Source organism: Lepisma saccharinum, chromosome 2 (assembly GCF_977018435.1).
Source record: "Lepisma saccharinum chromosome 2, izLepSacc3.1, whole genome shotgun sequence".
Taxonomy (NCBI): domain Eukaryota; kingdom Metazoa; phylum Arthropoda; class Insecta; order Zygentoma; family Lepismatidae; genus Lepisma; species Lepisma saccharinum.
In genome coordinates, this window is record NC_139230.1 from 151,214,124 (window position 1) to 151,226,303 (window position 12,180).

At 37.9% G+C, this 12,180-nt stretch overlaps 1 protein-coding gene across 1 annotated transcript in view; it reads left to right on the top strand.

Moving 5' to 3' along the window:
• Positions 1-2,733: 2,733 nt before the first annotated feature.
• The window catches only part of LOC145984535 (small ribosomal subunit protein mS37-like), a 27,281-nt gene continuing 17,834 nt past the window's right edge, over positions 2,734-12,180 (top strand). The window contains exons 1-2 of the mRNA XM_083118188.1: positions 2,734-2,866; positions 6,951-7,069. Coding sequence (XP_082974314.1) covers positions 2,734-2,866; positions 6,951-7,069 — 252 coding nt within the window. The remainder of the gene's footprint in view (positions 2,867-6,950; positions 7,070-12,180) is intronic.

Here is a 12,180-nt window from a genome sequence, read left to right on the forward strand (position 1 = left end):
TTAACACATACTATGGAGTTTTAGTGATTACTTAGTGTGTGTTTCATTGACACAGGTTTTTCACTTCCATATACTTCTTGCCAACAGCCATTTGTTTGCTATTGTCTTCGTTATGAATGAAGACTTTAATGGTTAGGTTAGGTGGGTCAGGTTTAGTTCTCTTAGCATTAAAATAATATCCCTAAATGCTTTCTGAAAAGAGGTTCTAAATTACATCTACAATAATTCCCACTAATCTACGATACCTACTGTCGTTTCTATAAATTGAGAATGCCTTGTCCATGGTAAGCATGCGTATTTGCATAAGGTATTTTTAAAGTTTTTTTTCCAGCATGAATAACTTTTTCGAAATCAAATAAGTGCTCATTACTTTAAGGAAGGTTCAAATTTCTACGATAATTAGTCTTTTCTGCTAGGAGAATTTAAAGAAAATCATAAAGCAATCGGAACCGTTACCAAATCTGATTCCATCGTGGTACAGAGGCATTTTTTCATAGTTCTATTTCTGTTTATGTCTGTTAACACATACGTCGGAGTTTTAGTGATTACAGACTGCGTGTTTGCTGCAGTGATTATTACTTTCAGGAAACTTCAATTCTATTTTACAATAATATCCACTGTATTGCAATACTTTCTCTTCCTTATATGGATGAAAAAATACCTTCTTGATGGGAAGCGTTGATGCTTGCACATGGTACTTTTCACTGATCAATTGCACTTTTTGGAACTCCGAACTGTAGTAATTACTTTCACGAAGGTTCAAGTTTACTGTAACAATCATTTCTGCAATACTTCTCTTTTGAAACTGAAAAAAATCATTAAACATTTGGAACAATTACCATTGAAGCAGTTTAAAGATGCAGAGAGGGCAAGGTTCCAAATGTTTATTCATTTTCACATTTCAATGGGAATATTAGGAAGTCTTTTGGAATACGGCAAATGTTTGTAGAAGTAAACTTGAAACTTGGAGAAACTAATTAGCACAGTTAAAAGTTTCACTAAGTGTTATTTAACAGAAAAATTATGACTTGAAAAGCAGCCTACATGAACATCCGCCCTTCCCAGTGAGCTGCTGCCTTAGGTTTATGGCCATCTCAGACCTGGACTGCAAAGTGAGGCTTGAAGGGGGTTTCGTCCTTGAGACCAGATACCACATGATCAGCTGTTGGAAACATTTAAAGGCATTAATTTAATGGTAATAGCCCTAAATGTGACATGCCTAACCTTGCAACAAAAGCAATTGTTTGTCTCCTGTGCATGCCAAACCTTAATGTAATGTACATCTCTTTGCTGGGGGAAACCAGACAATGTCTACAGTGTTTCAAAGGCAACAGATCCCATTGCAGTAGCGCTGACAGACGATTTCACACAGGTAAAACAACAACAGGGAACAATCAGATGAAGGCAGGCTGGTTCTGTAGATCAGTTGTAGAGCAATGGCACGGTATGCCAGAGACCAAAATGTAATTCTTCATGTAATTTAGTGAATTAAATGTAATTAATTCTTGCTTTGGAGTGGCATTCCTAAGGAACTCTGTGTACATGGCTCTACCAGTAACAGTATGAATAAATATGCAGAGCATTTGAATATATGACCGATTTTTTTTAGACACGCTGCTGCTTAAGTTCCCAACCTAACAAGCAGTGCAAAAATTATATATCTCTAAGAAATTTATATTTGTGTGATAAAGAAAAGTATGCCATAGGCTCAACTTTAATTTCTGGATTCTTTTATTCAATTTACTTTATGAAGAGGGGACATTAAAGTGTGCAAATATTATCACATAAAGCAACTTCTTTAATCCTATTTGTTTAAAATTTGAAAGAAATATTGGACCCACTGTAACACACAGTGGACAGCGGTATAGCCTAGATGCTGTATGAGCAATGGCTCTTTCCAGAATGCATTTCTCCCTTGTAAGGAATATTACATTCACCAAACTCTGCACGTGTATTGATGGGGTACCTAGCTATAAAATATGAAATTGATGTGGGTGACTTTGTGAAAAAAAAAATTCTTGAACATTCTGAAATTTAAAATTTTTGATAAGTCCCATTGTTACAAACTTAGTGTTTTCCGAGATCTGCATCTCATTTAGCACCAGAGAAAATCAGTGGAACATGTAAGTATTTTTTCTGAAAACATGAAATTTTCAAAATTCCGTAACACAGATAGAGGTGGGTTTTCCCGGGGGGGTTTGGATGTGAATGTGTGAATGCTCAATAGCCCTGAGGGGGAAAATCTGAAAATTTAATAAAAAACTAGAGGGGATGGTGACAAATTTGCCTACTTGTTCTTTGATGTGGGATATGGTATCCTAGATTACTTAATTTCAGAATTTTTAGCAATGTTCCGTTACAAAATTAATAGCACCGTTAAGCCTTGTTTTCATGCTTAATAACACACTCAAAATACTGACCATGGCAGAAATCTATTTTAAAAAATGCACTATACAGGTGACATGTCAATCTTCTAGCAAGGTTTTCTTCTTCAGACTCTGAACATACTTTGAAACTTTTCTTTCAGAGTCTGAAGAAGACCTTGCTAGAAGATTGACATGTCATGCGTATGGTGTATTTTTTTAAGATAGATTTCTGCCTTTTGTCAGCATTTTGAGCATGTTACAAAATTAAATATGTGTATTTGATTTTGTGCGATTGAGTTTTATGTTGTTTGGATGGTTAAATTTGTCTGGTTTGACTAATTACCTCTTTATATTTTGAACTTCTAGAATGGGAAAAAAGTTTATATTTCCGATCAAAAAAGCCCCTGGGAGAAAACCTGCCAAGGAACCATTTGCTTTTCAGGAGTTGCTTCCTTTATGCCTGAAAGAGCAGGTGTCTGCAAAAGGATCAAAGAAGACTGGTAAAGTACAACAATTAATATACATTTATTATTGATGTTAATCCAGTTCTATGCAAATCTGTGTGTACTTGCAAAAACTTATGTAGTGTAGACATAGTTTTTTCAGTGTTCTGTGAACCCACAAGTGCACTGCTTAACTACATATACACGTAAAGGTAAATCTATCCAGGTGCATGTCCTGATAATGTTCACATGAGCATGAGAACGCTCATACATATGCTTTAAATTACATACATATTTATTAAAAAAATAATTTGTTACACAATTTACTCTGACATGACTTCTTTCACGTTGGATGACTTTTGTAGATAGTTGGTAACACTGACTCCCACGGTGTTCAACGGAGGACTTTGAACACAATTGCTATGCATGTTGCATAAAACTGACCGGGGGCTGTTGGTCTCTATACCCTGAAGATGTTCACTATACTGTGTGCGAACACTAATGCAAGCGGCAATACTTCTTTCATTCGGCACCAGAGTGCAGCATATAAAAGGCATGTCTAGGAGGACTCAAAAAGGTCTGCACTACATAGTTGCAAACTTTAGGAGGAAGTCCTAGCAGATTGTAAGCAAACGAAAGTGCATATCAGCAAGTAGTCTTGTTCGCAATAGATACATTTAAAAATTATATAAATATATCTAAAAGAGAATTCTTCAATTAATCTTCTTTCATCGCACAGTACTTGTAATTGATCAATTCACTTGAATGCATGGATGGTCAAAGGACACAACCTGGGTGTTTGTTACCATTGTGCCGCAGAAAGAAGGAATATGAGCAGTGTCACATTGACTACATACGCGTACACATATTTTTTTCTGGACTTCTAGGAGGATGCGTCCTCCTCTCAGGCTCGCTAACGATACACATGCTTTCAATGCTGAATGAATGTCGTTGGTTAACATAATCCTGGTTCGTGTAATAAAAAGTAGATTGTGAAGTATGGTAGTCTTGCGTTGTACGTACCCGAGATTGCATGTTATACTAATTAGTTTCAATTAGCCATTACTAATTATAAATAACCTAATTAAAAGGGTGTTATTTGTATAAAAAATCTTGTATTACTTCAAATATAGCGCAATTTTTTGGGGCAATTGTTGAAAATAAGTTTAACTGTTTTTCTCACTTTGTCAATTGAAGATGATGTTAAAAGGGAGAGGAGTAAATCTGCATTCACTATAAACATTTGATTGTAAACACCCATATGTGAACCTCAGACAATGCCACTGAATCTATCCCCCTTCAAAATTGCATCATGCCGTGAAGGCATGTGTGGGTATGGATGAGTAGACTCCACACATTCATAACCTTGGTCTTTTGTGGAGGTGATGTGATCAGCATCAAGCTTCCTGTTTGTTAAAGGATGGGTTAAATAGTACTGCTCCATGCAAGTACATTGTTACACACACACACACAAGTTACTTGTAAAATATATACATATGTGTGTGTGTGTGTGTGAGAGAGAGAGAGGTTTGAAAATCTTGAGTTGCACTATGACAGAAATTATTATCAGAGATGGCTTAATTTTGAATCACGATAATTATAATAGATCAAGGGACATTGATAATGTAGCATGCAATTTCTTCTTTCACAATTTTTTCTAAATACAGTGTTATTTATAAAATAAGAAATGAATTTGTTTTTAGAATTCTTTTTAGAAATTGTCCTCAAATTGAATGTATTTGGATTTATGATAGATTTGTAGCAGCTTGGAGATGTGTTCTACATCTAATGCTGGGAGTCTGCTGATTGCTAATCATCATGTATTAATTTGTGCACTAGGTTACCGATATTTCTGGGTTGTAACGATTCCATTGAAAGTTAATGGGAGTGTTACAACCCAGAAGTGTTCGTGACTGTATGTATCAACTACATCAATGCTGACTTCTTTGGCACTGTGAATTTAAACTGCTTGATTCACTATTCTGTTATAATTCTGTTGTGTCTTAACAATGGCACAAGTAAAACCATTGCTATCATTATGTGCCACTCATCACCTTGGCAAGTGACCTTCTTGTGTCGAAATATTTTTATTTGCAATTGAGAATGTGGTGAGAAACAGGTTAACATAATGTGTATTTGTTAAAACACTAAAATCACACACTAACAGCACAATAAAAACACTTCGGAGTTCTTCCAAGCTTTCGACTCCTTCACGGAGTCATAGCATAGTGGTTTATGGACTCATTTTGTAATCAATGGGTCCCTGGTTGTGTCCCCGGTGGAGGCATTTTCCACATTACTTTTGTATCCTAATTTAAACTCGAAAGGCCAGTTCGAATTAACCTGTATTATCATAAAGTTGATCAACTTTTTTTAAACTTTTTTCTAAAAAAGAAACTCCAATTTGATGTGTAACGTAATTGGAAATTTACAAGCTTCTTGACATAATAAGCACCTTATTTCCTAATGATTTTTGAATGTCTTAAAATGTTTCTGTACCTTGTAGCATATGGTGACAAAGTAAGTGGATTACTGTAAACATACACACCCATTGAAATCTTAACTATATGTTTTTTAGAGGTGCTGTATGGTCTCAGCCAGTGTAATCAGTGTATTACAATATAAACTATTTTCTTGAATCCAGTCATTGTTTGATGCTGAACAGTACTTTTTAAGACTATAAATATCCATGTAAAAATGCCAAATGCCTATGTTTGTGTTTGTTTACACTGTATCTTATACGAGTATATACGTATATTTTTCACACTATATCTATGTAAAAATGTCAAATGCCTATGTACGTGTTTACAAGGGTCCAAATATCCTGGAGAATAATGCAGGATAGTGCAATTTAATTAATTCTGTGTTAAATTTTTGCAAAACAAAAATATGAATTTTATAATTAAATGAGAACTGGATAATAATCTGATTGCAACATGAAGTACATCTCCCGCATATGTGTGTTTTTCTTATTTTACATCACTTTTGTACCTCAGGCTAATTGTGGCAATGAGTGTGGCCCAGGTCAGGACTCGAACTGATACCTTGATGGCAAGATCAAGAGTTGAACTCTCAATATGATCAACCACCAATTTGACTTTATGAATACATATTTTTAAGAGAAAACTCCTGTAGATTCAGGCCCATAGCTAGAATTGATCTCCAGGGGTGGCTCATGTGTTATCAGTGGGGGCTTTGTAAACAAAGTCCATTTTTCAAAAGTTTAACAGTGTTAAATGAAGGTAAATTATGTGTGTGTGGGGGGGGGGGGGGAGATCATTAAGTTACATCAAGTTTAGAAATATACAAAAACTACATTTTTCTATTTTTTTTAAAACATAGCTTCAAGTGAAAATCGACTGCTACTGTAATTATCTTTTACTACACACTCAATACTACTTTTGATGATACAGATATTCAATCATAGTGACTACAGTAGCCTACATTCCACCCCCCAGCCAAAGCAGTGAAACTCCCCTTCGTTCCCAAAACTTGGGATCTGTTGACATCAGATGACATCAAAGTCACAGATTTTTGTCTGAACGGGAGGTCACAACAGGGGCAGTGAAGTGCAGATAAAGAATGTAATATCTGCTGTTTATGTTCTGTGGATTTATCCCTCAACATGTTGTGAGCAAAATAATATGTGCTGTCACATTTTCACTCTTCACTGCAAACAAATTATACAAATTAGTTTTACCTAATGTCAAGGGGGGCTGACAGCAGTTTCAGTGGGGGAGCTGAAGGCAGTTCCAGGGCCCCCCTGTCTGGCTACGGGCCTGTGTAGAATGCTACAGAATAGCTATGTACTAATGATTTTCTTACATAAAGTGTAAGTACATATTCTGAACAATTTGAAATTTCTTAAACATTCAAATATTGGCACCAGCAGAGACGAGGACAAATATCGGTTTGAAGAGGTATTGACTCAATCGTAAGTTTTAACATATTGTTTTACTCCGTGAAAATTTTTAATTAAAAAAAATTGTGAGTATAATCAGCCAGCACTAGCGTTTAATTTTCTTTATGCTCTCCCTTTCCTCTTAAGGACATAAATTTTTTCTCGGGTGAAGAAATTTAAAATGCATATGGTATTTCTCAGTTTGACCTTTTTGACTTAACAGACATTTTGTTATTACAGATGTAGCTTGTCTTCATGAGATGTCGATTGTTTTTGCGTGTCTCAAGAAACATGACTTCAATCAGTCTCTGTGTTCCTCTGAAATAGAAAATTTTCAGAAATGCTATGTCCAATTTACGGTATGTATTCGAGTCATTCAGCATGCTTTCGGTTTCTGTGGTGTTCCGCATTGTTGCTGTAAGCTAATGCAGAGTAACTTGCAATTTTTTGCTGGACTATGGTTTTGCCATCTTCATATTCTTTCTACCTCTTTTCACACCTAACCTCATGCCTTGATAGTCATGCACACTTAATGCTTGTTGTCAACACTGTGTTGTCTGTTAATTTTGAATACACTAGTTACTTTACTTGGCACATTTTGTCTGTCTTGTGTATTTGTCCTGCATGTTAGGCAAACCAAAATACTTCCCTTCCTCTTGTGCTGTTATGATTTTTAATTAAATGCTTCGATTTGCTATTTTTTCTGTGTAGAAATAGCATTACACAAAACACAGAAAAAGTAGATTCACGGAAGAGTTAGTTTAATCTACTTAAGTACCGTAGATAGGAAAATAAGTTAACTTCTTCATGAACCTATTCTAGGTTGATATATGGGATCTCTATAATTTGGAGTGTTTTAGCTTGACTTTTAGGTCTGGATATATGCTACCAGTATTTTCAATGCAAGTAAGTATTTCTTTCTTCCCTCACCTCTTGTATCTCACTTTTTGAAGTATTCTTCATTGTGAATTGAAATTCTTGTGCATTATAATTTTTAAAGTTCTACAAGACAGTGTTTAGTCATATTGCAATCTCTCCACTTTGTCTGGAAGCATGTTTTTACAGTTATAGTTATTTGCATGTGAACATTACCCCTAGAAATGGACCTTGCTTCGGGCTGATAGTAATAATAATATTAAGAGGCTTTGCACTGTTCTCAGAGGCTCTCAGCATAGTGACTAAGCTGCTGCCTTCTAATTAAGAGGTCCCTGGTTCAGTTCACAGTAGAGGCACACTCCAATGATTCAGATCTCATGTTACACTGTAGGTCCAGTCTGGTTTAACCTATCTTAGAGTAAAGTGGACTTCAAACAAACATAGACAAACTTTTTGTCTAGGCAGCTATTAAATAAATTATACTAAGAGATAACGTGAAAGGGAATAGATGAGGCTTCTTGAATAATTTCCACACAAGCAACTTTTGTAATGCAAATTGATTCTAAAATTTGTCTTAATATTGCCAAATTCATGTGAAGTTCAAATCATGATAATTCATTTTATATTTCAACATATACTTTTGTACATGTATTCAACAAATTCTGAACATAAAATGATTTTTCAAACTCATGATTGCAAAGTTTTTATCATGTCCACAAGAAATTTATGTGCAAGAACTCATGAAATTAAAACATGATTTTTGTAATTTAAATTAAATAATTATAAGATGAAAGGACTGTATGAAAATGAAAACATTAATCAAAGTTTCAGAGAGAAGCTGGATAATGATGAAAAAAGTAACTTTACTCATGACAAAATACTGAATCAACACCCCAAGGATGAATGTTGACTTCAAATCTCTCTCAAAATGACACTTAAGAAGAAAGGTAAAGCTATCCCTTTATCCCCCAGGGTTGTCCCCCAGTTACTCATTCATAAGAGGCTGAATGAGCTGCTTCATGCAGGTACATTGCCAAAAATAACCATTATGAATCACTCTCCCTAGGAATGAAACCCAGATCTCCTTCATGGTAGCCAGACACAAACAACTGAACCATGGCTTCCCTCTGTAATAAAATAAAGGCAAGCATTATTCATGTATGAATTTCTGTGTGTTGTTTTTATCTTACCTTTTAATTTTTTGTCTTTTCCTTGTGAAATGTGAAAGTATTTTACGTTATTACAAGGGTTGATCAAATGAAAAGGTACAAAACGACACTGTCGGTGTAAATGAATACTTTATTCAAAGTATCCTCCATAGGCCTGAGCACATTGATCCCATTGATGAACGAGCCGAATGATTCCTTTTTCCCAGAATTCCTTTGGCCGTGACGCGACCCAGTCCTTCACAGTGTCCTTGAGTTCATCGTCCGAGGTGAAGCGCTTTCCTTTGAGATGCTTTTTCAGGGGACCAAACACATGGAAGTCACAGGGGGATAAGTCTGGACTGTAGGGTGGATGGTCTAGCTGCTCCCACTTGAACCTGGCCAATTCCGCGTGTGTGACCCTGGAGACGTGTGGACGTGCGTTATCATTTAGCAGAACCACACCCTCCGTGAGCAGCCCCAGTCTTTCGCCTTCCCCATAAACGTTCACCATCCGGCGATGAATATCGACCAGTTTAACACCTTCCGCTGTCAGGAAACTGATAACGCCTCGCTGCTCCTCAACAGTCGAATTTGCCAATGTTAACGCCATCCTGTCCGAACAAGCACTGCCGCGTCACTTGGACTGCTCTCTGTATCGGAACCTCTGCTCTCTCCTGCGCATGCGCGTTCCCCTGCATGCTCTGATGCTGCGTGGCGACTCCAATTGCACCCCTACATATCATGCTACGTTCTCCCATCGCGGCATCGGTATTATATAAACAATTCCGTTGTTACGGCGTTTCATACCTTTTCATTTGATCAACCCTTGTAATATTACTAAATTCACAAAATGTATCATGATAAGTTTCAGGGAAGAGTGAAATCAAAAGATTACAAGAGAACAGTGATGAGAAGTTCCCAGAAGTTGACTTATATTGGCATAACTCTGTCAGCTTCCTGTCACTCTCTGTGTTAGGTATGTGGTTGTTCTTGCTGATGCACCCTCATCTACCTCACTGCAGAAACAAGCAAGAAAGTTCCAGTATGCTTGCCACATTGCAAAAATTATCTGTGTAGTCGTTTTTTATTTTTATTTGCTGTTGCACATCCACAACAAATGCTGCTACAAACAGAGACCTGCACAAGACCCGGAAAAACCCATCTGCGAGGAGGCGCGCCTACAATAATATGCAACACGCACGTCAAGCTCAGGTGTTCGACATCGAGCAAGCGAGCTTCACGTCACAGTTGTGCAGAGGCATCGATGCCTGCCAGGTTTTTCTATTACCCGGGTTTTAAGAAGACCCGTGAGACTCGATGTAGTTCTTGCAGATAGACGCGAGCACTAGTGTCAGTGTTGCCAACAGCCATTATATTTCACTACGCATGGAAATATTTGAATTTCTGCTAGGCGCAAGTGCCTTGAGGTTGTATAACCATTGACGTAGCAAGGGGGTGGGTGAAGTGGGCTATGACCCTGGGCCTCGCGCATGTAGGGGCCTCATGAGATTGATACAAAAAACGTCATAAATGGAAGTGAGAAAGATAGAAAAGGCTAATTTTTGTGGGCAATAAAATTAAAACTTATCTGGCTTTATATTCTAGTTTAACGTTATAATTTGAATGATTACATCAATTCAGAGGCGAGCTCTAAGCCTAAGGGGCCCTGAGAAAGTCAAAATAATTCTAATTTCTTATGTGAAACATGAACACAAAAAATGCTTGGACATTTTTATCCATTTATTATTTTCTTGAATAAAAAGCACTTTGTCTTGGCTTTTCTTCTGTCTCGAGACCTTGCATAGCATACCCCATTTTAATATGTTAATGATAAAGCACCTCAAACTACCATGGAGCAAGGTATGGGGCATTTAAATGCTTCCGTTGTTTTCAACTGAAGAAAGCCATGGATAATGTTAGCAGTTCTTCCTTCCTTCCTTCCTTCTTTCTTTCCTTCTTTCGAAAGAAAGAAAGAAGGAAAGATCTTCCGAATTTCCTGATCAATTCATGATTGGGAAAAGAGAGACGCGGTAGTATATAAATACGGAGAAACTAGTACTCACTTTTATCCGCGAATCTGTTTTTTCTTCTTTTTCGATTAATTTCAGTGGCCACTGCCACCATCCTCGTTGGAACTTGCTGCGCTGTTGCTTGGCGTGCATCTTTTGTTTGTAGTTCTCTGGCTGCCGTTAGGTGCGCTGTGCGTCTTGGTACGTCGTCTGCTATTTCCGGGCGATAACTGCTGCAGTAGTGGAATCCAAGTATGGTGCGCTTGCCCGCTATCGATGTTTAGTTCGTGCGGGAAGTGCATTATGGCGTGCGTTTCCTTGATTTTGGTGTCTATGAGCGTGTGGGCAGTGTGTTTGACTCGAACCTTTTGAATTTTATGGCTATTGTATTTGATATGTCTAGCAAGACCAGTAGTGGGTTGGGCTTTTTTCGCATCTGCTAGGTGCTGTTGGATTCTTTCATTGACAGATCTGATGGACCTGCCGATGTAATGAGCCTTGCACTCACACTCAGCATCATATACACCTGGGTTGTCAAGGGGGGAGAGGAAGTACCGTTTGTGCTTGTTCAGTTTGTCAGTTATTTTGGAGTTGGGTTTGTGTGCTACTTTGATGCCAAATGGGAGAAGGGCTTTGGCTATGCGGTTGGAAGTGGTGGGATGGTAGGGGAAGGCAAACCATTTATATTGGTTGCCGGGGGTTGGTTGTGGCTGGGTTGCTTGTGGATGGGTTGATTGTGGTAGGTTAGGGTGTCTGACCTGTATTTCCGCCTTACTGCACCAAGTGGAGAGTTGTGATTCAGTGTAGCCATGCTTCAGGGCTATTTCTGTGATGGTGGCTATCTCCTCTCGTAGATCCTCTTCTTTGCCACAGTAGGAGAAGGCTCTTCGATAAAAGTTTAGCCACACATTGGCTTTTTGCTTAGGGGGATGGCTAGAGAGAGCATGTATGTACTGGTTGCCTGCATCCGGTTTTCTGTAGACGGTGGTTGTGAATTTGTTAAGTGCACGGCTGATGGTGATGTCCAGGAAGTTGATTTTACCAAGTTTTTCATGCTCTACGGTGAAGTTGAGCCTGGGGTGGATGCTATTTAGTTTGTTCACTAGGAGGTTGAGTTCTTCTGCCTTTTTATATACAACTATTGTGTCGTCCGCGTACCTTCCATATCGGATGTGTTGTAGTTCTGGACTGTGGAGTATCTCTTTTTCAGCCAGGTGCATGACGATGTTGGCTAAAGGAGCTGATAGCGGGTTGCCCATCGCAAGGCCCTCGGATTGGTTGTAGAATTTATCTTCAAACTGAAAGTAATTGTGTTTTAGACAAACTTCCAATAGTCTGGTTATCTCTTGTACCTCTAGGGCCGGGATTCTGTTAGTTGTCAGCCATCTTTCCACCGAACGCAGTGCTAGGTCTATGGGGATTGAACTGTACATGTCT